The 27532-nt window shown below is 39.7% G+C and overlaps 1 protein-coding gene across 1 annotated transcript in view; it reads right to left on the reverse strand.

Moving 5' to 3' along the window:
• Positions 1-509: 509 nt before the first annotated feature.
• Positions 510-27532, reverse strand: part of slit3 (slit homolog 3) — a 247429-nt gene continuing 220406 nt past the window's right edge. The window contains exons 26-37 of the mRNA XM_080900540.1: positions 27355-27479; positions 25236-25333; positions 19713-19852; positions 17515-17608; positions 16747-16884; positions 15931-16171; positions 14230-14360; positions 4986-5140; positions 4362-4522; positions 3631-3788; positions 2999-3204; positions 510-2897 (exon numbers count right to left, since the gene is read on the reverse strand). Coding sequence (XP_080756666.1) covers positions 2650-2897; positions 2999-3204; positions 3631-3788; positions 4362-4522; positions 4986-5140; positions 14230-14360; positions 15931-16171; positions 16747-16884; positions 17515-17608; positions 19713-19852; positions 25236-25333; positions 27355-27479 — 1895 coding nt within the window. The 3' untranslated portion in view covers positions 510-2649. The remainder of the gene's footprint in view (positions 2898-2998; positions 3205-3630; positions 3789-4361; positions 4523-4985; positions 5141-14229; positions 14361-15930; positions 16172-16746; positions 16885-17514; positions 17609-19712; positions 19853-25235; positions 25334-27354; positions 27480-27532) is intronic.

The raw sequence follows: 27532 nt of genomic DNA on the forward strand, positions 1-27532 counted from the left end.
TGGATTGAGCTCTAGTGACTGAAGACTGGGTACAGTAAGCACACTTTCCACTGGCACACTGTATTTAAAAACTCACACATGAAAGATTATTATAGTTTCAATGGTAGTTTAATTTTAACATTCAACATAAGTATCAATTATCACTCACATAATCGTGTTTTTTAAACCTAGGACATATACACGTGTTTGATTTTACAGTTATTTTCATTGTCAATAACTAATAACTGAGGTGCTTTATTTTGTTCAGAATGAAAAGCTAAGCAATCAGTATCAGGAGACGAAGATGTGCAGTGGGTAAAAGGAAACGAGGGGACAGTTAAAGGCTGGAACTGCTGTAAAAATGAGGATAGAAGCTAACAAGTAGGAAAATGAAAGGGGATAGGTTGTGAATGAAGGAGACACTGTGGGGAAAAGATAATATTCTCTTGAACATTGGAAGAAAAGTAGGGAATGAAAGGAAAATGTTCATAGTGAAGAAGCAAGAAGAATAAAAGTGTAGAAAATCATCATTTTAACACTGTTGCAAACCTTTAATAGCAGAGCTGTAAATTTACTGATGATGCTTTGCCTCTGTGTAAACAAAGCAACATTGTATAAAGTAAACAGTACAGTAGTAGTTACATCATATTAATACTTTTAATTGTGTTAGTCAACTGTGGGCAATAAGAAACTGCACAGGTAATGTATTTGTGTTCAGTTGTGTTGTTGTTTCTTGCGTGTAATCAGATTCTCTTATGTGACAAACTGACTGAAGCTGTTTTTAGTTGTGATGGTGGAGGTTTGCTGTGATCACACCGGAGCAAATTACATTTTGGTCAACAAGAGCACATAATAGTTTTTAACCTCCACCTACAATGTCAACACTCAAATTAAAACCATTATTGAATTACCAAAATCTTCACCTTTACAATAAAATGATTCCTTCCATATGCATTTTAAAGCAAATATTGGTTCTTGCATTATATATTGTTATTGTAACACAACAAATGCTCTATTCTTATAACAGAGGGTAAAACACAGAAATTGGTACGTGGTACTGCAGTTTCACATTCATCACAAAGCTATGAGGCACTTTCTACAGACAATCTTTCAAACTGAAAGAACTGCCACGTGGTTAAGGCTTTATATTACTTAATTTGAGGTTTTTATATTTCCTAGGACCTTAAAATACGATCTAATTAAGAGATTAGGGAGAGGTATACCACGTAAGGCCACACATTTATTTTGATTGTTGTTATGGACTGGTGTGAATTGCTACATGTGACACTATGATGCTTATTTATCCAAAAACAATTCAGTAGCAGCTGTTGAAAATATTGCAGCAAACCTTTTGGATTTCAACACAGGCACATCAAAAGTAGTGAACTTGCATAAATCAGCAACATTTTTCAATGATTTCTGACATCCTTATCTGTTAAGGCAAAAACATGTGACTTTGGTGTATTGTTGTTATTGAAACAGTTTGTCCTTGTTAAGCATTAATTGAATAGCAAACAGCGAGAATTGGCGTATTTGCTATTTATACCAAGTTTGACATCTCACATTGCAGCATTGACGTGTAGGTATTATGCAGGTGTGACATCACTCCATTTGTTATGGGTGTAAAAAAATACCTCGGAGCCCAACCAGCTACACTCAGTAAGTGACTCTTGAGAGAAAACTTCTTGTTATTTAAAAGGATAACTCAAAAAAGATGTCTTCCCGTCTCCACTTGTGTATGTTTTAAATCTCAGCAGTCTAACTCGAACAAGTTCAGAGTGAGCATAATGCTGAATTTACAGCATGTTTTTCATTATTATTGATTTCTATGGGAATTTCTGATTCATAACATTTTCCAATGAATAGCAGATGCCTTTCCAATTTAATGTCAAACCTTATGTGGCTCCAAGTGTGGCGTGCAACAGCAAATAAGAATGACACAATATTAGAGCAAACTGTTAAATCATCTCTGTGAAAAGAGTCTTTTATGGGAACTCACATGTGAGGATAATGTCCATTATATAGAGAAGCAGGTTAGCTAGGCACATACAGTTCGCTTTTAGCCTCCAAGAAGGACTTCAAAAGCCTGCCACCTTTTCCTTTGTGTGGAATCAACAGAGCTCTTCTTCTTCTTCTCTGCTCTTCTCTCCCAGTGTCCCACACATTGGCACTCACATTAACATCATGCAAATACACTTAGAAGATATAAAATTCATTGGGTTAGGGTAAATATTTATATAGATTTACACATATATAAATTCATATACTTTTAAGGAATGTTAATCTATTTTGCTGTGTACTTCTTACAAGGTAAAAATAACATTTTTATACTATGCAACACATTATATAATCAACATATTACAAAAATCAGTCCTTTTATCATCTTTTAGAAAAAAAAATCCATAATAAAAATAACTTCTATGTTTTTTTCTCACTTATATCTTACAATATATTTTCTCTCTGTCAAAACACACACACGTGTCCCATTTTTGTTTCTGTTTATCGTTTCTCTTGGCAGCAAATTGGCAGCGGTCAAACAAAATGTGGAAATTAAAAATTGTGTCATGCTGGTGCTCATCAATGTGGAAAATTCTCCGAGCGACAACTTCGTTGATGTGTGGAATTCACAAAAAGGCGGCGGTGAGTGCTGCAAAACAAACTGCCGTGCTGTTACAACGGACATTTGGAGCAGCCGCATTCCAGAGCGGTTTCCATCTCCTCTGAGTACGAGGTGCCGTCTGTGCAGCGGAAAACCACCTTCCTCCGTCTGGTCTTGGTGACGCTACAGCAAACACCAGGTGAAGCCTGGCAGGATCTGGAACAGTCCATGCGGGGAATCTTGCTGGTGGACGTGCATGTTCTTAAGGGTTGGTGGCGCTTCAGCTGTTCTCTTACCATTTCTCCTTGACATGTGATTTCTGCATGTTGGTGGCGTTAAAAAAAAGCACATTTTAAATCATAATATGCTCTCATTCTCGGCAAATTTCCGTTTCTTCTTTTTATAATCTTTCAGTGTTACCTGTGTCACAAATAGGCCCGGTGAACCCTGGCTGACAGTGACAGAACGGCTCTCCCCTTTCTGACACCCGACACTCCCCACGCCCACAGCGAACCCCCCTGCATGCTGGAGGCTCCTGTCGTCGGTTACAGAACTGACCCTGATAGCCTTCATTACACTGGCAACTGTAAGACTGACCCTTGGGAACACACTGGCCATGAGAACATCTGGAGAAAGAGCAGAGCAGAAGGAAAACATGTTACAGGAGAGAATTATGCTGGGGTTGGAAAGTGGTTTCATCCATGGTTGCTTTAAAACCACTAAACCCACATGATTTCAAAATCTATACTAAACAGATACCTGGCTGGCTTGTATGACAAAATGGCATTAGAAACATCACAAACAGGTGGCAATTATTCATTTTATATAACAAACAGAAAATAAAGCTTGACCAGGGAAATTTTGCTTCTGTGTGTGGTCAAAGGGTCTGACACGAGGGTTTCTTTCATTCTCCTATCAGTATAACTTAGCAAACTAAACTAAAACTAAAACTGTTACAAAATGCACGCTTTACAGAATGTGTGCCCCTATGAGTTAGTAATTGCAAGTTAAATTCAGACCTCACATTCAATGTCTCTGCCATTTTGGCTTACCTGTTGTTCTGACAGGGGTTTGTGCCTGTCGTCTGGTCACACAGAGCCCCACTGCGTCCAGGAGGACAATCGCAAGTTACTCCCGTCTCCCCTCCTTCTCTACATGCACCCTGTGCACAAACACTGCACGAATGACACCCCGCAAGAATGCCATCACCCTAGTGACAGAACATAAAATGAAGAAATCACTGTTAGAAACGACAAGCATGGAGGTAGGTGGCGCAACCAGAGAAATGTTTTGATGTTGCCTTAATGCTGCAGCCCTTCAAGGGTCCAGATTAAATATGTTTCCAAATTGGAAAGACAGCGTGTATACTTTTCCATAGCAGCTGCTGACTTTGTTGAAGTGCCTTAAAACTCATCAGACTTCTACTGTGGCTTATATTATGAAAGTGAACGCTTGCTTGGATTGGATCCTTGCTCCGAACCCAAAACAGAACACTGCTGTCATAAGGTTTTTCACTATGATTTTTTACATGGTATTTCAGCCAGATGTCCTCTTACTATTGCCAAACATAACTTTCTTTGATGATATGTTGATAGGCGAACTTACAGGACAGAGTTACGGGATTATGAGTTACAAAACCAATGTAGGCCATAGAGTTCTCAATAAAACCTTCAAGGTTTCTTAACAGCACTGAATGAACTTATGATACTTTAATTTTATTTTAACATGCTACTGTGCGTTCTAGTAAATGCTGTGGAATCTATGCCAGCCGTTGAGTAATTACCTTGCCCTCAATTCTTTGTAGCTGTCCTGCTCCTCTGGATCTATAACTCAGGTCTTGAGGCTCCCCATTGATCTGGACATTGTGGACGCAGCCACTAAAACCCTGAGGGGATCGTTCAGGCCCTGGACGCAGACCTGAGGCCACGACCTGGGATGGCACTCCTGGGAATTGGTGAAAATAAAACCAGAAACAGACAGAAATGAGCAGTAATAACAATGGAAAGTATAGTATAATGTTTGATTAAGATATTTCCTTTATTGGTTTCATTCTGGCTTGGCTTACACTGAAATACAGTGTAAAAAACAACAAGGATACAGCATTGCAGCTCTCACTATTGCACAATAACAGTATGTCTCTCTTACTCGAGAAAAAAGGAGTTACTGTTCTCAGAGGCGTGTCTACCCTCTTTCTTGAAGAAAAGTTGAATAAAAACAGTTTTCCACTTCCTTACCACAACCCTTGCTGTGATTTAGTGTGCGTTAGTCTGCGTGCACGTTTGCATGTTGTGTGTGCCTATACGCGTATGTACCCATGCGCTGCACAGCAAACAAGAAGTAGGGTAGGCCAAAGTAACATCTGTGTACCGCAAATGCATCGTGTTTATGAAGAAATGCGTGTGCGTACCTCCTATGTAAAGCTGGGTGTTGTGGTCGACGGAGGGCTGGCGTGCCAGCTTTCCCAGGCTCTTGTTGGTGCTGTTATCCACCACTAGGCTCAGTGAGTGGTTCTGAATAAGCAGCTCAACTGTGTGGAAAAGCCCGTCATTCACAGACTCAACGCTGTAACGAACGCACAAATGCACACAAACAGAAAAAAAAGGACATAATTTCAGTACGTGCATGATTATGATAGATTACCGTTGCAAAAACTGTTAGAGCAAATTGGAAAAACAGACCCAAAACAGACTCCAAACATTTTCGAGTCAAACTATTTTTTCTTTGTTTTGTTGTGTTTGCAAATCGACCAACCTAAATGAAAAAGAAATTAGGGAAATCTGTGTCGAAATGCTATCCCGAGACATAAAACACACTGATTACATCCTCAATATTGTGTTACTGTGGAAGGGATTATAATGTGCGCTTGATCTATTTCATGATTTCCTAACATGGGGGTTGAGGCCCAGTACTTTCTAGCAGCACATGGGCTTGTTTGTTCTGATGAGCTCAAGCCTTGGGGCAAAACCGGATTCTTACAATTTAATAGCCGGACTCAACCAGTTTGGACCATTGTGGTAAAGTTCTGATATTTTTTGGAAGAATAAATGTTTCCATTGAAGAGAAGTCTGCAAAGAACTAACATTATGACCTTTTGCACCACGTTTGACCCTGGGAGGAAAGTGTATGTGTTCTTGTGTGAATGCGTGTGTCTGAGATTCTCTGCTAAGTGGTTTTTGCTGGAGGGGAGACAGACAGCTATAGAGACAGTGGTTTGGCAAAGCTGAGAGAAGGAGAGAGAGAGAGCGAGAATGAGAGACAGGGAGGGAAAGAGAGGTAAATCGCGGGGTGGTAAAGTTGACCGTGCCTCCGCTCAACCAAGTTCTTGCAGAACATCAAAAACAGAAATGAACAAGTGAAGCTACTCTTTCTGCTGGTGGTCTGCTCCAGACTCCCACAGCGAAACATCAGGACAATACTTCCCTTTGTCTGCAACCACTTATTTGCTAACTAGCTAAGGAGCCTTAAATCAGCTGTGATTGACAGCTGTTTATAGAGCGTTCAGATTACAGCGATGTTACATTAACAGCAAATGGAGCAAAGTTTGTGAGTTCTGGATATAGGCCAGTGTGACTTTCATAAAAATGCTGACCATACAGAAGGACAAAAGAACAGTATGCATTACAACATACAGTATAACACATTAACAGGCCTTAAAAAGAATCAAGAATTTATTATGGACTCATTTGCTTTGTCTCCTCACGTGACACTGTCCTCGACAACTGGGTAAAAATTAGGAATCTATTTTTTTAACCAGTTTCTATTAATTGAAAGTGCTAATCTGAGATTTGAATGGAGGTTTTACAAGGACATGTGACTGTCCATCAACAAATGTGAAAAGCATTTGATTGTCATGACATCAGTCATGTTCAGCACGCAGCTAAAAGCTTGTAAAATAACACCTGTAGACTCAGTACAGACACATACATGGTTTCCATTAGGAACCATGTAATTTAATAAAGGCTGAGAACAGGCCTAGTAAACATAGCAAAATGATGGTCTGCTAGCCAGAAAAATCAGTTATGTACCTCAGCAGCCTCCTCCTCAAACCTAACTTTGTATTACTCTAGTTCTTTCATTTTTTGCATTACATATCATTCTCTTCTTTCCTCTTTATTCATCACTTCCTTTTCATTATCTTCTTCCCCATCCACTTCCTCTTCTCTTTTTCTCCTTTTGCTCTGCTTCAATCACCTTTCTAGCCCCAATGTCATTTAACAGTCATTTTTACCCTATTCCTCTTCTAAAGCTTATTTGCTTTCAGTCCAAAAGCTCTTCATCTCATTTTCCCCTCATTTGCTCAACTGCTTGTCTTCTTAAATTAAATGGAGCTGCTCACAAAGCTGAAAACTCTCAGATTGATGTGTTGTTTAGGAACCCTATAAACACATTTTTTTAACACATGGACATGGCAAACACAGCACTGGACTTGTTGTGAAACCAAAAATCCACCAGATGGAAGTAGCTGACTAAAGACTAGCGTGTCTGAGTCTGAGCAGCTGGCAGCGCTGCAGGTGAGTGTATGAGTTTGAATGTTACCAACATTAAACGTCCTTATTTTTTAAAGTGGATATTTTCAATAGCTTGTCCATGATTTGTGTGCCTGCATGTTTGTGAATTATTCTGCAGATTTAAAGTATATAACAGCAAAAAGGTCCTGGGTTTAAATACACTGGCCAGCTCGAGCCTTTCTGTGTGGAGTTTGCATCTTCTGCCTTTGCTTAGGTGGGTTTTCAACAGGTACTCTGGCTTCCTCCCACAGTTAGAAGACATGAATATTAGGTTAACTGATTAATCTAAATTGTAAGTAAACTATAAGTCTGAATGTGAGCAGGAATGGGTGCTTGTCCCTTGGTATTAGCTCTGAGATACATATGCATATTGTCCAGTGTGCGCCCCACCTTTTGCGCTATGACAGCTCGGATAGGCCCAAGCCTGACCATTAATTAAACAGGCAGTTACGAAAATGGATGGATGGATACAGTGCTTCCAAATGTGTGCACAATTGTGTATGTTTTAGACACTTCTAAAGAGCACTCTGTTAGCCCTGTGTATTAGTACAAGAAACTGTCCATTATAGAATTCAATAAAAACAAACACACAGCCGTAGCAGATTGAAACTGCTTCTCTCTCTAACTTTCACTGTATTCATCCAAAGCCACAAGGGACAACAATTTCCTGTCAGTCCAAAATCCTGAATGAGCACATACACACACAAATAAACTTCACCAAAAAGAACTTCCCAAACCCCAAAACTGGCTTTCTGTCATATAACAGAGTCTAATACAAACCCAGAAGTAATTACAGGTCATTGACTTTATCTCAAACTGAAAAAACATATTTGGATTAGAAATAACCATGGAGATCCTCTTACACTGTTAAATCTAATTAGCCACTCCTGTCATTTATTACGCTGTTTCTGAAGCACATTTGCTGCGTCTGTATGTGAGCTTGCAAACATGCATGTGTGAATGTTTTTTAACAACTATACATCTACAAGTCTATACAACTACAGTAGTATGTAGTCTTTGTGCAATATCGAAGTATGTTCGAGTGAGCTAACTTGTTTGTGAGACTGTATGTATGTGTGTGTTAAACAGCCCAGTCTGATTACAATGATGCTCAGCAGACACACATCCCAGTTCCATATTGCTGTGGTAACCTCAATTAGCCATTACTGAGACAGCAGCTGGAGAATGGAGCACTCCTTCACTGTTTTCTTTCCTTATTTTTTCAGCTTTCACTAAACCAGGCTGGCCAGTTCAGATGAAATTTGTACTTTTCAGGAGTGGATTCGCTGCGTTTTGATGTCGAGTCTCAGGAATGAGGACTTGTTGTTTCAGGCCTCTAAGAACTCAGTATTCGAATGTCTCAATAGCCTCTGAGAATTTTAAACCTATAATGTTCAAGGATTGTCTGTCTGTTTTAACCACAGCCTTGTGGCCAGATTCAGGTCAGACATTCAGTCACTTTATTCACCCAAATGAAGGTCCAAAATCTTGAGGAAGCCCTGTATCTGAATAGAAACTGCTTGCTATGGTCACTCGTTTGTATGTATGTTTCCATACTGGGTGTATGTGATACGCTGCATATTTAAGTGAGTTACAATTAAGGAACACCTGCACAAAGTCCAACTGTTATGTTACGTTATGCCCTCCAGAAATGATTATGTTTGACATAAGCTCAAATCCATGGCCATTTATAATGCTTCTTCCATTCTTTGCATCACTTTCCCTTTTCTCTTGTTCAACCATCCGTCATCATCTTCCTTCAACACTTTACCTGTCTTTCTTCTGTCTCCTTTCTGCCCACTCATCCATTCCCCTATCCTTTTTTTTCTATGCTGCCTTTACTGCTCGATCCCTTTCTCCTTTCAAGAACCCATCCATCCCTGCATCACTCACTCTGTCACTTGCTGATGAATAACAGTAGATGTGCTCTCTTTGACCTGATGGGAGATTAGTGTGACATTTAGTAAAGGGCACCACATGAATACACAACAAACAGATGCGTTGTGCCCCGTCCCCTGCACACTGGCATGCACACACAAAGGCACACATTTTCATTTAACACTTTCATCTGGCGCTAATGAGGGCACAGTGAAAGACTTGTACACCTTCCCCTGCCTCTCCTTCTGTAGCTGCCTTCCATCTCGATTTTTTTTTTGAACTACAAAAAGAGACATTCCCCTCTTCGACACATCCCTTGTATTCATTTCAGTTTAATTATTCCCTCTGGTTTCTGCCTCTGTATTTTTTTATTGAGGCCTGTTGAAATTCTCCTCCTTTTTGCAGTCCTCAATTTCTTTTTTCCCTTTTTTGCTGTTGATATTTGTGTTGTCTGGACAGGTTTGCTTCTGTCAAAAGGTGCATGCACCAAAAGGCATATGCAGTTCCAATACACTGTGTATGTATGTAAATGTTTGCATTTCTCTAGTATTAGCCACCTCTCTGTTTTAAAGCTAGCCAGTGGATTTTTTTTTAGCTCCATTTTTGTTATGACAAATATTTATCCCACTGATCAGTTGTGATCACTCATAAGTATGGCTAGTTGTCAACCTCTTATACCTATAGTGACCCATATTATGTAGGAGATATATAGTGGTGGTGAATAAGTGCATATAAATTCCTGATTGTATTCTACCAGGTTATCAGGGTGATACAAGTCACTTCTCACCCATCACATCGTAACCTGTGTTCAGCATTGTGAAAGTGTATATTTTAACGCTACACTTTCACAATGCTGAAATGTAACCCAAATGGCGAGTATCAAACTCAAGTCTTGAAGGTCAATGTTGTGTGACTTATTCCACGGCCGACTCTCTTCTCTCCTTCAGCATATTTCTCGAGCTGTGGAAACATCATTCATGATCAGTGAGATGTCACAGCCGTCATTAAACGAGGTGGTAACTGCATACTGAGCTTGCCACTTGGTGAAGCAGGCTGTCAGTGGGTGATATCTATGTGTGATAGCAATGCATGCATGGCCTCTTAACTAAATTACATGTATGGAAAAATACAGAATGTATAGAAAGTGATTGTGCATGTTTTATGAGGAAAGAGAAATGAAATTATTACATTTGCTATCATTTAGGTTGCACACAATGTGCTTTAATGGCTCTTAGTAATGGTTATTTTAATAGCTATTACTGTAAACTGTAAAATTTGTTGACAAATGAACTCCACAGGGGACCTTACACGTAATCTGTAAGAATCCACAGACGGACTGGTTTCTCATTTAACACTGGTCTGTGTTATCTGGCCATGACTGCTTCATTTCAGCACACTGTGCCAAACTGGCTTGAACATATCGCCCAGGCTCTCTAGTTTCTTCACAAGATAACTAACCCAGGGATCACTCAGAAACATCCCAGGGACTGGCACTGGTTTCTGGCGCTGGCTGTACAACCGCTGTATAGTCAGTGCCATATTTGGGATCTGCCAGAATTGCTGTGCTAAGATTGTGGTGGTTAAACAGTTACGCCATTCTGGACACTATCAGTTCAGTGGTGGCAGGGTGTTTTGTGGTGCCTGCCCAGCCATGTGGTTTGAATTAGTTTACAATGTATTTCTAAATTAGGGGAGATAAGACAGACCATTTGAAATAGTCAGAGTCATGTAATCAAAAAATGGCAACGCATAGCAGCTTGTGGTAAAATAAGCCTCAGTACTGGAGTTCTGCCTTGTCTCCTTTCAGAGACAGTGTTTACTGAGAGCTATAGCATTGTAGGCTTAGACACGACTTCATTGTATGGATCTTTGTTTCATACTCTGTCACTCCCATATCCGGATTTGTTTTTTCCCATTTGACACTATTTTTTCTGCTTTTTATGTTCTTAAAGTACCGGTATACGTTCTCTCTCTACCCTGTCGTCATCTGTCTCTCTCCACTTTTCTCAGTTGTTCTTGCACTGTGTCTGTCTGTTTCCCTTCCAGGCGTGGCCCATGTCAAGTTAACAAGACCAGACAAGGATAATTCCCTGACTCAGTCTGTGGTTTGCTTTTTCCCTCTGTTCTTCGCCCTCTTTCACTCCATCCCTCGGTCATCCCTCAGTCCTCTCTCATCCATCCTGCAGTTCAGCTGCATTACATGGTCTTTTCATTTCGACGGCTTCCATCCATCTGTTTTACCCCTTCCGTTTTCCTCCTTTGGCGGGAAATGTATTCTACTCAGTTATCTGTTTATTGTGTCGTCTGGTCTTTCATTCATGCCTTCCATCCAGCATCAGTCCATCCATCTGGCTTTCTGGGTCTCTTTCTATCGTTATCAGACTGTTAGCTGATCAATCTGTCTTTCTATGCATCTGTGTGTCTCTGTTGCTGTCCCCTCTCCTAGTCAACCCTTTCAGCCCTGCCTCCATCCCACCCCATCTGTGCCAATATCTAATTAGCTTCATCCCATCATTTTCAGTCTTTCATTTGATCCTTCCTTCCTCTATAATGAGCCATTCCTCTTGTATTCTCCTTGCTTTTCCCGATATGTCATTCATTGTTAAACACAAGCACATATTCTTTTTAAGGTCATATTTGATATATGTGGCTTCCACATGTCACCCTACCCAAAAGAAACAGAATAGCACCACAGAAATCAAAAGATTATACAAATGTCAACAAACAAGTCAAACATGATAGTTTAGTAGGTTTTTCTTTCCAACCAAGAAAGAACATCTTTAAATAAAGGGCTGCAGCTCTGAAGCTGAGCTGAATGCCTAACTGTACTGGTGGAGGTCTGGAGCAAAGTTGATTACTATCAATACATGAGTCTTCTGAACAACTGCTAAATATATAACACAGCATCTCTATTGAGCTATGGCCCTCTGTGGTAAAGGCACAGCATGGAAGAAAAAAAAACAAAAAAACTGAAAGATATTGTCCTAAAGGCAAATTCTGATTTTCCACCCAAATGGCGCAGATTGTATACAAGGTTTAAATCGACCCAATGTTTATCACATTGCCTAACCCATATGGAAATCGCATCTGATGAAAAACATGCCATCATATCAGTAGATACAAACACCAAATGTCATATAAATAAAGGAGCATATATTGTCTTTAACAATTTAACTCTACTACAAGCAAAGACTTTCTTGCCTTATTTTGAGATTTAAAATAAATGTAATTAACATCTATCAATTTTAATTTATATAGAACCTGAATTTCTGTTTTTCAGAGAAAAGCAAATCTAAGTTTGTCTAATGACATAGAAGCAAATCAGGCAACAACAACAACAACAACAATAATAATAATAATAAATGTTATTTATAGGCACCTTTAAAGATCCTCAAGGTAAATTTACATTAGTACAACAAAATAAAAACATGAGGAAAATGAGAACTAATAAAAAAGTACGAAAGTATAAAAGCTAAACAATAAACTAAAGTCAATCTGTATGCAGATTTTACTGTAGGTAGATTATTCTGAACAATTCCTACAAAAATTTGACGGTGTAATATCTGATGCAGAGCCAGTCTTGCCCTTGACCTAGTAAACTGTGGCTTAAATTTTCTTCTCCTTGAGTTACTTAAGGGATTTGTAGTATGATGTAATACCTTAATCTTAAACTTAAATTCATTATGAGCGGGCTGCATATTATCAAAAGACCACAGTCTCCTTTTCTTATGACTTTGTTTTTATCCAGAGAAAGTGTGAAAAAAACCCACAAAGGAAGAAAATCACTCAGAATATACAGCAAGGAGAATGAAGAGTGAATGAGAACCCCCCTTACACACACACACACACACACACACACACACACACACACACACACACACACACACACACACACACACACATTTTATACACTGTAATAAGAAATAAAAGTCTAACAGTATTGTATTTGGATTAGCAGCGTGGTGGACTCACCCTACCCTGTGCAGTAAACACTGTCTATGTACAGTAAATATCTGGTCTAATATATGGCGTTTCATTACAAACACCCACGAGCTGTTTTTGATATTATGTAGTAACATAAATACACATATGTTTGTGCTGATGAGCCCACGTTACAACTTGTATAAGATTCTCTGTGTGTTATATATCCAAAAACCACTTGAGGTAATATTGTATGCAGTTTTCCATATTGTAATTTTGACATTGTATTAGCCCTTTCTCCTCGTCTTATATGTGTATGAAATAAATCTATGGATGACATCACCCTCAGTTTATTTTACAGTGCACCCTGTAGCCTTCAGACGTGGAGTTGAAAAAACTTAATTGGCACTTAGTAAGTTGTGTAACAACAGCTTACATCACTAATACTGCTTGAAACAGGATACACTATTTGACGTTGCTTATTTCAGGGTTGCATTAAGTGACTGCTTATTGTATCAAGTGACTTATTATTTAAACATTTGAATTGAAGTTTATGACTTGTGTTACAAAACAATGCACATCTTATTTCAGTTGGATAAAGCGACCAAATATAAGTATAATAACACTAAAAGGCCTCACAAAATTGTTCTATTACTGCTAAGAAAATGTTATCATGTTCTTTTCCTTGATGATCTTTGTTTTTTCTTATGGTCAATACTATAAGGGAATTTTTCTAGAAACTATGACGCACTTGCTGTTTTTGCAAAAATATGTAGGCAGATTTGTGTGTGGATGACTAAACCACTGAAATCCATTTTCTTGGTGACTTTAGTTTTGTGTATGTGTATATATGCATATTTTTCTGTTATTTTTTTTAATCACTTTGAATCCCTGTAATGTTTATCGAGTGGCTGTAAACTCAAAAATATATGTCTATGTGAGTGAATGCTTTTTGTAATCTTTAACCTACTGTTTACTCTTTGAACCTTAGTAATTGAATTCTTTTTCATCATGGTTTTTTGGGGAAGGTATGCATCTATGTGCTTTTTATTTTTCAAAGTGTGCTTTTAAAGTAATTTGAACCTACGTATCAACACAATGCTTGTTTTAACTTTAATGGAATGTAAAACCAAAATCATTTTAATTGATGCATTTCCACGTCGGAGTAAATTCGATAATAAGTCTGCTTACATTAGCGAGATAAAAGTGATAGAATAGTGGATGAATCTTTATTCTCTCATAGGTACTTAAGGCATGCTTAAACTTGACCTTCATAATGATTCAAATAAGTGAATGTGAATTCTAAGAATGTGAAGGACAGCTTTTCTGTTTTATGTGGCCTACCTGTACACAGTGGTTGGTGGGTAGTTGGCGATGTCGTAAATAAGACGTATGTGTCCCTGATAAAGCTCAATTGCCAGAGGATCATGGTCCTCCTTGTACAACAAAATACCATTGTCTTTGTCTGTAGCCACCTGGAGAGAGAAAAACGTTGGACACAAAAACAGCCGTCAAAAATTACAGAATTTGATACACAGTCCACAGTTTGTCATATTTTTCATATTTCATTTAATTCAGTAATCATCTGGTAAAAGGTCATAGTGGCACATATAGAAGGAAATAGACCTGAATTGTTCATTTTTATTTAGATAAAAACAGGGCTTGTGTGCATATGACGCTATAATATCTGTGTGTATAACAACATATATAATAGCATCATGTGATGTTTCATTACATCATTTAAGCAAATCAACTTCAAGTTAGCTAGTAAGCTAACTTGCTAATTTAGCTAACTAGCTAAGATCATCTTAGCTATTTTAAACTTGTTTTACTCAAGTGATGTAAGTGAGGTTTTTTCTAGTAAAACAAAATTATGTCCCCTGTTCAACTATAAAACAGATTGCTCACTGCTCCCAAACGTACACAAACTTGAAAAATATTGACCTCCAGACCTCAGAAATGATCTACTCTGTGAAAAGCTAATACTTTGCTTCAGTTAAGATTGCTGATGCATATCTGACTCAATATTAAAGCAGGTTAAATGGGTGTCTGATTTACGATGGTTATTTTATACCATCAACTGTAAACCATTTAAAAAGAAAACAAATTCCACCACACTTGTCTCAGAAACACACTTGACATGTCACACTTGCTCGCGTGCTCCTTTAAGCGCTAACTAACTAGCAAGTGGAAATGGGGCCATGGGGCCAAGCACTTAACACTCTGGCGTCAATGGAGCATAGCCAAGTCAACACCTGCTAACAAGCTGCTGGAAAAAAGAGAAAGCCATGCAGGCCAAAAAGAGAAAAAGGGGGTAAGAGGTGTAAAGTACAAAGAGTGAGAGAGCAAGTGAAGTGGAAGAGGGAGGAAAGAAGAAGATGCATATGTGGATGAACAGAGAATTTGGATGCAGCCTTAAAGAAAAGAAAAAAGTGAAAAAAGGAGAAGGAAAAAAGCATATAGTAATTTATGAAGTGCAGTGGCTCTTTCATTCTTCTATTTCTCTCTCTTACCACTGACTCAAGGCCTCTTGGTAGAGTTTTAATAGCCTTGGCCCTGACATTGAAAAGTCCTGGCAAGAACGCAAAAGCACACGCACACACATGCACAAGCGCAAGCCCCCATGGTTCCAAACAGGTGGTAAATATCAATTAAACCACCTTCCTCTTCCTGTTTCTCTTTCTCTGCCTACTTTATTTCTCATTTCAATAAAAAAGAAAATTATGTGTCCATTAGGACATGACTCTCAGGTGTCCAAAATGTGTGGTCTGTGTGAGTGTGTATGTGTGCGTGGGCACGGTGCTCAGTGTGCCATGGAAACAGAGGGTGGAGCAGATGTTGGCTTTGCTTCATCTGCACTAACTCTATAAGCTTGATTAGAATGTCTCACAGCTCTATTTCAAGCGGCACGGAAATCTTTTAAGAGGAGTGCTACAGAATATAGCCTTTGCACCTTTGGGTTTATTTCAAAATAAAAGCTGACTGTTGGATTTGTAAACCTTGAAAAACAAAAATGAATGCACAGAGGTCAAAGGTTAACCCTACCTGTAACGAAATATGTGCAGTTGGGCGGAGTTTTCCAGCTGGCAGCTCCACATACCCATCACGACCCAGGAAGTGAACAGTGGCCATTTTGTCGCATTTGCTGCCATAGAAACCGGGCATGCAGCGGCAGATGGGCTCCCCAGCAACCACCAGGCACTGGGCGCCGTTTTGGCAATCGGATTGGTCGCAGGGGCTGGTCTGCAGCAAGATCATTGGTGGCGGGTTCTCACAGAAGAGCCCGCTGAGGCAGAAGTAGATTAAACAGAAGATAACTTATTTATAGAGCGTTAATTGGATGATTTGTTTATCTCTATTATGTGACAAAAGTTGTTTACTACTTGTTTTGTAATGTGTCTCTTTGAATTACACGAGGAGATTGCAGTGGCTAAAACAGAAAGCTAATAATCTTGAAATATTGAATCGGGGACCTTTCCTTCCAAACAGATTCAGTATATTTTCTTGTTTTCACCTGGATCATTCTGAATCTGTGAAACTTCCTATTTTTCCCGTACAGTCATTTTCTAATGGCTCTGTCTTCCGTTCCTTTCCTTTTCTTCTGCATATCCATGACTTTCTCTCTGTTTTTCCCCCCTCAGCCACTGATGATGAATTTGTTTCTCTCTCGCCAACAGTCCCTGCTATAATTAACCACATGGTGCTGCATCTGCAGCACACACACGCGCGCAAACACACAGATGCACGCAGTAGGTCGAAACAGTCAAGTCTCTGATTATGAAGTGCCATCTGTATCCCCTCCCAGTCTGGCCCTCCAGTCTTTCACTGTGTTTGTGTCTGATTTGTTTCCATGACTCTCACCTGAAACCCTCTTTACAGACGCAGGTATAGCCATTGACGGCGTCCACACACTCCGCTCCGTGCTGACACTTGTTCTCCAGACAGTCATTATAGTCCTGCTCGCAGTGCTGGCCCACGTAGCCTGGTAAACACTCACACCTTGAGTGACATGGAAATAAGGATAAAATTACACAGTGTGTGGGCAACAGACTTTTCCTCTCGCCTACAGGTGTTTTACTGCATGAAGAGGTGACATGTTTGGTTCGTTTCTACAGCTCAGTCAGTAACAGAGCTCTACTTTTATACCATATTTTCCCATTTCTCATGGATAAGTGTGGGAAATGTTTGTGTAAAAATATTTTTATATCAGTTCCACATTCGTAAAACATTATCCACACAGTAATGAGGAACAAACAGAATCGGCATTAAGTGAACACTTTTTAATGATCTTAACTCACTAATTAATTTAGATACTTATGAAATTATTATAGATCAATGTGAAAGGATTCTGCAAGAAACATTAATTTAGGCTATTAAAAAACAAACCTTTTCAACATGGAAGCCTTTAATCTGATAGCATAATAATTCATTATTTATAATTTATAAAAAGATTGATTTTAGGTTTATACTGTATAAAAGGTTTAAACACACAAACGTTCAGTGTAATATAACATTTCCCCCTAAAAATGCTTTCACTTGTATCACAAAAAGCCAGCTTTAACATGGTGAGCTCGCTGTCACTTTCACACAGTGTTTTTCAAGGATCCCCCAAATGTAACTGTTGCCCACCTGTAACCGCGGCCAACGCGAAGGCACTTGGAGTCATGCTGACAGGGGTCAAAACCAGGGAGACAAGGGTCAGTAACCTCGTCACACAGGTCACCTGATGAAAAAGAAAACATTTGCTGTCAGCAATTTAGAAACTGTGAGGCTTAATCGTATTTTAGGCTTGTGTTTTATGCCTGCTGCATCATCACTGAATGATCTGAATAAATATTTTCAGAATTTATGTGGGGGAAAAACTGTGAAGGTAAACAGAAAAATAACACTTCAGAAGAAAGATGGGAGTAGGGGGGCACACTAAACTTTTCACACATACTCTCTGTAATCTTCAAATAGCAGTAGGGGGGGAAAAGCATCCTGATCAAGGCTTTAGATGTGCTGTGGATGTCCTCACGCACAAAGGGAATAGCGCTATCAGCATTTTCTCAGACCTGACAGAGAAGGGGGTTAATGCTCTCTGTAAAAGTGGAGGCGGTCTAAAGATGTACACACACATACACATGCTGAAAGGGTGAGAAGGGTTAACAGTGTGTTTAAAATCAGTAGTTGAAGTTAGTGGTAGGAAGGAAGCGGGTATTGAGAAAGGTCAAGCACATTTCCATCATTCTCTGCCTGCTTTCATCTAATCCTGCTGCCTTCCCGCCCTGTCTGTCTCCAATACCCTCGCCTCAAATCACTTTTAGGCACAGGTTTTTTGAGCTACAGTACACCGCAATTTCTGAAAGGATGTTTGACTTGTAAAAAAAAGAAAAGACAAAAAAGCATGCTGTGAAAGTAAATTTTAATTATTCAGTCTTTGAGCTCCCTAAGCAGACAATTTCACACTTCAGGCACTTTGTTAAAGATGCCAAAATAAATTTATCAATGTGGAATTACCTGAAATACCTTAGAATAATTATCATATGCAAATGAAACTGTGCTACAGAAAAAGATGTTAGGCATGATTTACCTGATTTAAAATCATTTTACACAATAATATGATCATATGAGAATTGTGGGAGATTTTAACAGATATAAAGACACAAACTGTTGACACTACATCCATGCAGCTTGGTTTATCTTCCACCAAGGAGGGTAATGAAGTGAAGGTATGTGATCTTTGTGCTTTAGTGCTGCTTATTTCAGGAACAAGGCATCAGAGGTGGAAAACTGGGGACATGCAGAGTTCCAGAGCAACATATCTGGACATTGTTGCGAATTTTCTAAAACACTGATTATCTTGTTGCCTTTTTCACACCAAATTATTTAATACTTTCTGAATTGCAGTTTTTTTTTAATTTCACAAGGGATTAATTATATTTTCTTGTGACCTCCTGACCTTTCCTCCATCATCTGTCTAAAATGGATTTTTTACCATAATCAAAATGCTACTGTGACATTTAAATTGTTGAGCACGTTAAAGAAACCTTAAATCAGCTGTTTCAAAGGTCTTATGACATTAAATCTGGATTTTTCTCTCTGTGTTGCAAATATGACGTGACAGTCCTGGTTGCTGAGTTTGGAGAAAGGAGAGTGACTAGTAAAGTACTGTCCTCTTAATGTGACACCTGATGATTGCGCTGCGGTTCACTGAGCTAAGTGGGGAGTTCGGTGCCAGAGGAACCAGCTGTGCGCATGAACGTGTGTGTTTGTGTGCAACAGCTGTATGTGGTAAGGTGGCTGGCAGTGTGCAAGGACTCTGAGAGCCAACAACGATAATGACATGGTGTGTGTGCTGCTGAGTGTGTATTGACTGAGGTTCAGTGTTAAAGGGGACCTCGTGTTTGTGTGTGTGCGTACGTGTGTGTGTCTTAGAGGACACTGTTACACACAGAAAAACTTAAATTCAGAGTCAGCAGTTTAGCTTCAGCGTGCCGGACTCTGCCAGGGCAGCTCTCGCTCCTCTCAGCCTTTGCCCTTTATCGGCAATTTCTTTACCCTTTCCGTTGCTCTGTTTATTTTTCCCCTTCCCTCTAGTACACAGTCAATCTTTGCCATTTCACTCTCATTCTCCTTCTGTCTCCCTCTCATGTGATTGCTCTTTAAACCTCCTGCAGGAACAGTTTCAGGTCACTGCAGAGAGCCTGTCAATTACTAACTTACCATCCAGTAAACTGGAAAATATGATTTTGTAAGTGTGGGACTTGGTGACCCTCCCAGCCTCTCAGGGGCAAAGACTGAGGGTGCATTATTGAAAGTTTTTGTGTGTTTGTGTGGGTGTCTACCTGTGTAGTTTGGAGGACAGACGCAGGTGTAGTTGTTGATCCCATCGATGCAGGTGGAGTTGTTCTCACAGTCGTTGTCTTCGCAGTCATCTGGGTTTATCTCACAATGTTGGCCCTCAAAACCTGGCGGACACGCACAGCTACACATGCAAAAACACACAAAATGTGTATTATTACCTAGCAACTGGGCAAGATCTGAGGACTCATCATCAGCTCCTCGTAAATGCTCCTGTGAGAGAAGTTTAAAGAAGAACTATTGAATCTGTAGTTAATATTCTTACATCCTTTTCATTTAGAGACTCCACTTCATGTCTCATTAAATTCCAACAAGTTGCAGCTATTCCTGCAGCACACATACTTCCTGTTAATCTATTTTCTGCGATAAAGATTAGGGAGAATCAATCCTCCCTTTCAAACACAGCCTTTTGATTTATGTCATCTCTCTTTCCTGATGGGAGATGTTTTATTAATAAATATCAGTCAAAATTCCTCAGGCTTCTACTGAGGTGAAAGGAAAAAACTTTAAAACAAAACACCCACCTCCAGCTAAAAGGAAGAAAAAAACAAAAGAGAACAAAAAATGCTGAGATACGCTTAGTTTGATGCCACTACGGTTGGACGCCGCCCACCTGGACCACTCAAAGGGAATTATCAAAGCTTCCTCCTCTCCTCCACTTCTTTCCCTCACCCACCTCTTTTCTCGTCAGCCCTTGATCTCTTCCCCCTTTTCACCCTTTGTATCTCAGTCAGGATAACTCCTTCAAACAGATCACAAACACGCACACTACCTTTAGGTGAAGATCACTCACCCACACACAAACACTCTAAGTCTAATAAATCCAACCGCAGCTGCCTTTGACAACTCGCCCTCTCTCTCACGACTCTCTGTTCTTCTGTTCATCTAGACATGATTGATTTAAATTACTTTTATTGGGAAAAACTGAATTTTACATTAAGTTCACCCAATAAATGAAGCAAGAGGATAGCTGCTTGTCAGTGACAATTATCAACCCACACAAACCCATTCACTCGTTTTTGTGGCACAATGCTTTGTCCTTCCCACTTTTTTGTACATACAAAATGTGTTTAGTTCTTTCTCACCGCTTTCATTTCGCAACAAGTGAAATGAAAGCTTTGGTACCTACAGTAAGGAGTTTTTTCTCATGTATCTCACAATACTCACTGGTTACCACCTCCCTATCTGTTTTCCAGTTTAGAAAACCTGCACTTAAGCCTTCACTCAAAATGACATAAAATAAATTTATATTCTAAGATATAATGAGCCTATTATTGCAAGTTGTTCAGGCTAAAATATTCAGAAAAATGTGGGATACTTATGCAGCAGAGACAAAGGGACCACTCCCAATCCAGATGACTTAATGAAGCAGAAGAAGAGAAAATAAAGGAAAAATAAAAGGAGTGATGAAGTAAAAAGAAAGGAAGAAGATATTAACTGTTCCCCATGAGAAAAAAAAAGAAATAAAAATGCAGAAACCACTGACTGGGTCAAGGATCACCGTTTCACCAATCAAATCCAAGTCCTGACATTTAAATTATATAGTTTGACAAATGGAGCTGTGCTAAGAACCAAAGTTAATTGGACTTCCTGAATATGCGTAACTGATTATATAACATGTTAAAATGTCAAAGGGGCATGGTCTCCTTCCCTTACTGTCTTTCTCCCTTTATTTCTGTCTCTCTCAGAGGTCACAGGGCTCTACCTGTGTTTCTTTACCATTAAGGAATCATCTGAAAAGGGTAAAGAGACCCCTAATAGCATTACCACACAAGCCTTTAAAGGCCAGAAGCATATCAGAGCTTTTCAAAGGGCAAAGGCCTTGTTACTGGGGTTGAGAAGGAGACAAATCTGGTAGAAAGATATATGACAATTGTTGCAATTACAGCCGCTGTTTGTCACAAGACTTGGACAAAGGGTGACGTTTTGGAGCGGCACTGATTACCCGGGCAGGCACGGTCGAGGATTCTCAGACACACACAGATTGCATTTGTTCTACCATGGGCGGTTATTAAGCAGGAAAATTGAATTTATATTCTAAAATATAACAAATCCAACTAGCAAGTCTCAAAGACTTCTTAAGTGAAATATAGTGTATTTGATGCGGTTTGATTCAATTTAATGGTGAAAGGGCCGTTTTGCTTAAAATGAACCACATTAAAAAGTCATACCGCAAAGGGTCTGTTTTTAATTAGTCCCATTTCTAAACAATTGTTGGCCGTTTGATTACTTTTGGTCTGCGGCTTGTGCCATAATTTTCAGCACAAAGTAACTCTGGCCTTAGTTTTTTAGTCCAAATAGGATTAAGATTATAGGGGACATGGAAGGCTTAAGGAAGCAGTTCTCAATGTTTTAGGTCGTAGCAATTTAGTATGCTTAAACAATTCTGCAATGTAACTTTCAATATTTCAAGTTGCGTGCAAAAGTCCAGGAGTAAAACATCTGCTTTGAGTGTTATCCACCCATTAAATGAACATTATCCACTGCAGTTAGATATGTCTAGCAGGTGCCCTCTTGTAGCCATCTGTGGGTCAGAAGGTGTATTATCATTTATCTAATTATTGCTAGAGGTAGAGAGATTATATAGGGCATCTTTGGGTCAAGTAAAACGTCCACTGGACTCTCTACTCTGGTAGGTTAGCAAGTACAGCTTTCTAACATGCAATACCTTTCAACCAAAAAAGTAACCATATTTCTTTCCTAACACTAACCAAGCAGTTATTTGGTATGTAAACTAAACCAATCAGCAAGCAGTTGTTTGGCTTAGTAAAAGTCTAGTCTCCTGGGTAAAAACTTAATTTACTTCATATGTTGAAAAACTCATCATCTATGTTTTCCTAGCATAACAACAACCACTAAATGAGGTGATAACAGCCTGTTGAACATACTAGTTGGCAGAGATGCGATCGCATATTCAAAAAAAAAACCCAAGAAGATCAGGTGAGGATAATACCCTATATTATCAGAATCAAAGTCAGAATAGTAATTAATCCCAGAGGAAATCATGTGGTCACATACACACAATGATGGCAACAGACACCCTTCTTTATGATCTGTTTCTCACTGCTGGAAGTACTCTGTTTGGTTTAGGCTTATGCTGCTTGAACTGAGGGTGCAGAAGGCAGCACAGCTAATACACATTTGCTTGCTGTGAATTCTCTGGACAATTACCTGTGCTATTCTCCTATGCATGTAATCAGAAATTACACAGACTTTCTACTAGAGAGTTAGTAGGTTAAAAACCCTTTGACATTACACATTTGCGTTCTCACCTAACCTGCACCTCAGCTGCACCGCATGTGCAAAAACAGGTTGCAATTCTGAATGTGTTGGGAAAAGATGGGTGGGGAAGTGAATGGGTGATGCACAATGTTATTTTCCCTAAAGCACTGCCACTGAAAGGCTCTTGACCACTGGAGTTGCACTGCAGCTAGGATTCACACACTATGATTGTGTTGGGCAGCTCCTGAGTCTAAATATACACTCAACAAAAATATAAACGCAACACCTTTGTTACTGCTCCCATTCCCCATGGGATGGACGTAGAGACCTAAAATTCATTCCAGATACACAATATAACCATCCCTCCCAAACAGTGGTCACAAATCAGTCCAAATGTGTGGTAGTGGGCACATCTGCTATATTGAGATAATCCATCCCACCTCACAGGTGTGCCACATCAGGATGCTGATCTGACATCATGAGTAGTGCACAGGTGTACCTCAGACTGCCCACAACAAAAGGCCACCCTGGAATGTGCAGTTTTGTCTCACAGCAAAATGCCACAGATGCCACAAGCAATGAGGGAGCGTGCAATTGGCATGCTGACAGCAGGAATGTCAACCAGATCTGTCACCCGTGCATTGAATGTTCATTTCTCAACCATAAGCCGTCTCCACAGGCGTTTCCGAGAATATGGCAGCACATCCAACCGGCCTCACAACCGCAGACCTCGTGTAACCACACCAGCCCAGGACCTCCACATCCAGCAGGTTCACCTCCAAGATCGTCTGAGACCAGCCACCCAGACAGCTGCTGGAACAATTGGTTTGCACAACCAAACAATTTCTGCACAAACTGTCAGAAACCGTCTCAGGGACGCTCAACTGCATGCCCGTCGTCCTCATCGGAGTCTTGACCTGACTCCAGCTCGTCGCCGTAACAGACTTGTGTGGGCAAATGCTCACATTCGATGGCGTCTGGCACGTTGGAGAGGTGTGCGCTTCACGGATGAATCATGGTTCACATTGTTCAGGGCAGATGGCAGCTGAGAATGTCCCAGTTCTTGCATGGCCAGCATACTCACCGGACATGTCACCCATTGAGCATGTTCGGGATGTGCTTGACCGGCGTATACGACAGCGTGTACCAGTTCCCACGAATATCCAACAACCTCGCACAGCCATTGAAGTGGAGTGGACCAACATTCCACAGGCCACAATTGACAATCTGATAGACTCCATGCGACGATGTGTTGCACTGCATGAGGCAAATGGTGGTCACACCAGATACTGACCGGTTCTGGGTCCCCAGACCCCCAATAGCGCAAAAAACTGCACATTCCAGGGTGGCCTTTTGTTGTGGGCAGTCTGAGGTACACCTGTGCACTACTCATGATGTCAGATCAGCATCCTGATGTGGCACACCTGTGAGGTGGGATGGATTATCTCAATATAGCAGATGTGCCCACTACCACACATTTGGACTGATTTGTGACCACTGTTTGGGAGGGATGGTTATATTGTGTATCTGGAATGAATTTTAGGTCTCTACGTCCATCCCATGGGAAATGGGAGCAGTAACAAAGGTGTTGCGTTTATATTTTTGTTGAGTGTATGAAAGCGTATGAATGTAAAATAGGAAGGTTCCTGAAAATGAAGTAGCATGTTCAGCATGCTTTGAGAAAGTGAAAACATATAAGGATCAGATAAATAATGGATAACCTCCTTGAATTATCCATTCCTCCATTTTCTTAACTATTCATACAATTTAGGGTCGTAGGATCATGGGGTGAGAGACACAGTACAACTGGATAGAATCTAAAGTATCAAAAGTGGCGTCAGTGTCTTGGTCAAACATGAAAAAACACATTTTCAAAACCATCCCTGGTTTAACACCAAATTCTTCCATAGCCTCATTGATTTTTAGTGCAAAACCTGCCAGCTACACAAGGGTTTGAAAGCAAAACTGGTGTAGTCAAAGTACTAAAGCTGTCTTAATTAAATCTTACTTAAATGCAGATAAACTCTGCATTCTCCTAGTGTATTCTCCTAGTGGTTCATTAGTGGTTGCTCGAGGTTGACGACAGTCACAAGGGGAAATTGGTGCTGCACCTCCTTACAATTTGGTTGCAAATAGTTTACAGTGGCGGTATAAAAGATACCCCCTTGTCTGCAAGTTCGTCAGCCAGCAGACCCCAGAACCCAGTCGTAATTTTGAGACTAACAACTGGTACCACTGACAAAACTTCCACATAGCATAACACTTAATAACAAACACCGTTGTACCTGAAGTGGTCTTCATGGCCAGGATGAATGTGGCAGGTTCCTCCATTAGAACAAGGAAAGCTAATGCAGGCATTGATTGGTATTTCACAGTCTTGACCCTAAAGGAGAGGACAAGACATGGCAAAGCAGTTAATAACTGAATATTGTGTCTTCTGTTACTACTGGAATAAGTGAAGCTGTCATCAAACTTCTTCACTAGTGACATAATTTTACTGTCCGGCACATTACAGTTAAGTGTTCTTAATTTTATTTAAATGTATTTAAATTGACCACTTGGGAAAAGACAAATGTATGTAACTATATATATGTGTATATATTTATATATACATTATATCTAAATATATAGTTCCACTGATAAAGTTCTTTTTACTATTTATGTTGTGCTCTTGTAGTTTTTCTTTTTAAGGACAACATATTTTTAAGGTGTAGTAAAAAAAACAAACCACAAATGTAGTGGACATATTCATAAAACATGTCTACTTCTTTGATTCATTACTTTTCCTGGTAAGAAGTTTCATTCATCAGAGTCCTAAAACCTCTGTCAGCCAATATACCCACTTGTTCTGATCAAAGCGCTTTATTTTTGTTTTTAATCTAAACCCATCTTTTTATTTCCTTTTCTATTTTATTCTTTACTTTAGAACTTCATGTTGTGTTCACAGCCTCCTTCATTCATTTCTCAACATATTTCTCACTGTTCCTTTATACTATGTGTTCTCTCCATTTCTCCCACAACACCTTACCTATGACATTTCTTGTTCCTTTCTTTAACTCACACCTCTATCATCCCATCTTCTGTACTTAATTGTTGTTTATTCCTCATGTCTTCCCTTCTTATTCTCACTCCTCATGTTCCTAGTTGCTTCTTTGAGTCTTCACACATTTTAATTAATGTTGTCCCAGTGGATGCCAGTAAGAAAAACATACACATAGACATGTACATACACAGACACAAACATACACAGGCATGCACACTCCAGCAGTCCTTCCCGCACTGTGACCTTGGCAAATGATGTGTTAATTAAAAGCAAGACCAAGGCTTTCTCCTGCAAAAGTGCAAAGGTTATGCAGCATGTGTTCTTGTAAAACCTAAAGTCCTTGCACAGATACTCACGTGCACATATACATGCAAACAAGCACAAACAGATATGCATGCAGTCTATTCTTTAGAAGCTGGAGCTCAAGGATCTCTAAATACAGATACGCAAATAAGGGGTATGCCGATGAGTACAATGAGTACAGTCTCAGTCACCATTAGTTCTACTTTGGATCCTCCGTTCATGCTACAGGATGAAAGCAACCCCTACATTTAAAATCAGTGTCATAAACAACTATTTATGACTTTCTTTTTTTGCAATGTGCAGTAAGACACCACTGATATGCACATGCTCGCCTATGCAAACTGCACTGAGTAGAAGATGTGCATGTCTTTTCTAATGCGAACTATGAATATTGACAGCTATTACACCCTTTATCTTTTGATCATTCAGTACCTACAGTGCAGTCAGCTTCGCTCCTCATTTCTCTATTGATAGACAAGTAGATACATTATGCATACAAGGCCAGAGCTAAGCCTGATAATACTCCTAATGCCAGAGGATTATGCAGCCTGGCTAGTCATCTAGGACACCTTTCAAAAAAGCAACTATTTCTAGAAAAAGTGAAAATTTTGCTGCGTGATGCACTCTATAATTCAGAAGAGTTGAAATAAAAAGGAACCACTAAATAGTACGCAGTTACAAGGCTGTAGGCGCGGGAATAACACGGCACCAGAGGTTCAAGGACTGATTTCGACTGCCTCCATATCAACTGAAAAAATTTTCACTTTTGATAAATCACTTTGTAAATACTTCCAAAAACACCAGCAAGTATGGGAAGCCTGATAACAACCAAGCATTATGACTGCAATAAATCAATATAACATTTTTATGAGACCATGATGGAGTGCAAGTTTAATCAAACTTACAAATTAAAGTACACACTGACCAAAAAAGGAAAATGTATATTCTAGTGGCTATATTATAGTTTCAGATGTGGACCAAGAAAACAAGTTTTAGAAGCGAAACATATTATGTCTGACCGCCACCTTCAGTGCGTCTCTGTCTGCTGATATTCTTACCTTGAATCCATACGGACAGGTGCAGTGGTAAGATCCTGCGGCATTGGAGACACAGGTACCATTATTTTGGCAGGGAGCTGAAAGGCAGGGGGCGCACTTTGACATCAGGTTGATATCCACTGGACCTACAAATGATAACAGACGTGGGAGAAAGCAGAAAGAAGAAGGAAAAGTGTCA

Source organism: Rhamphochromis sp. 'chilingali' (genome assembly GCF_963969265.1).
Source record: "Rhamphochromis sp. 'chilingali' genome assembly, chromosome: 13".
Taxonomy (NCBI): Eukaryota; Metazoa; Chordata; class Actinopteri; order Cichliformes; family Cichlidae; genus Rhamphochromis; species Rhamphochromis sp. 'chilingali'.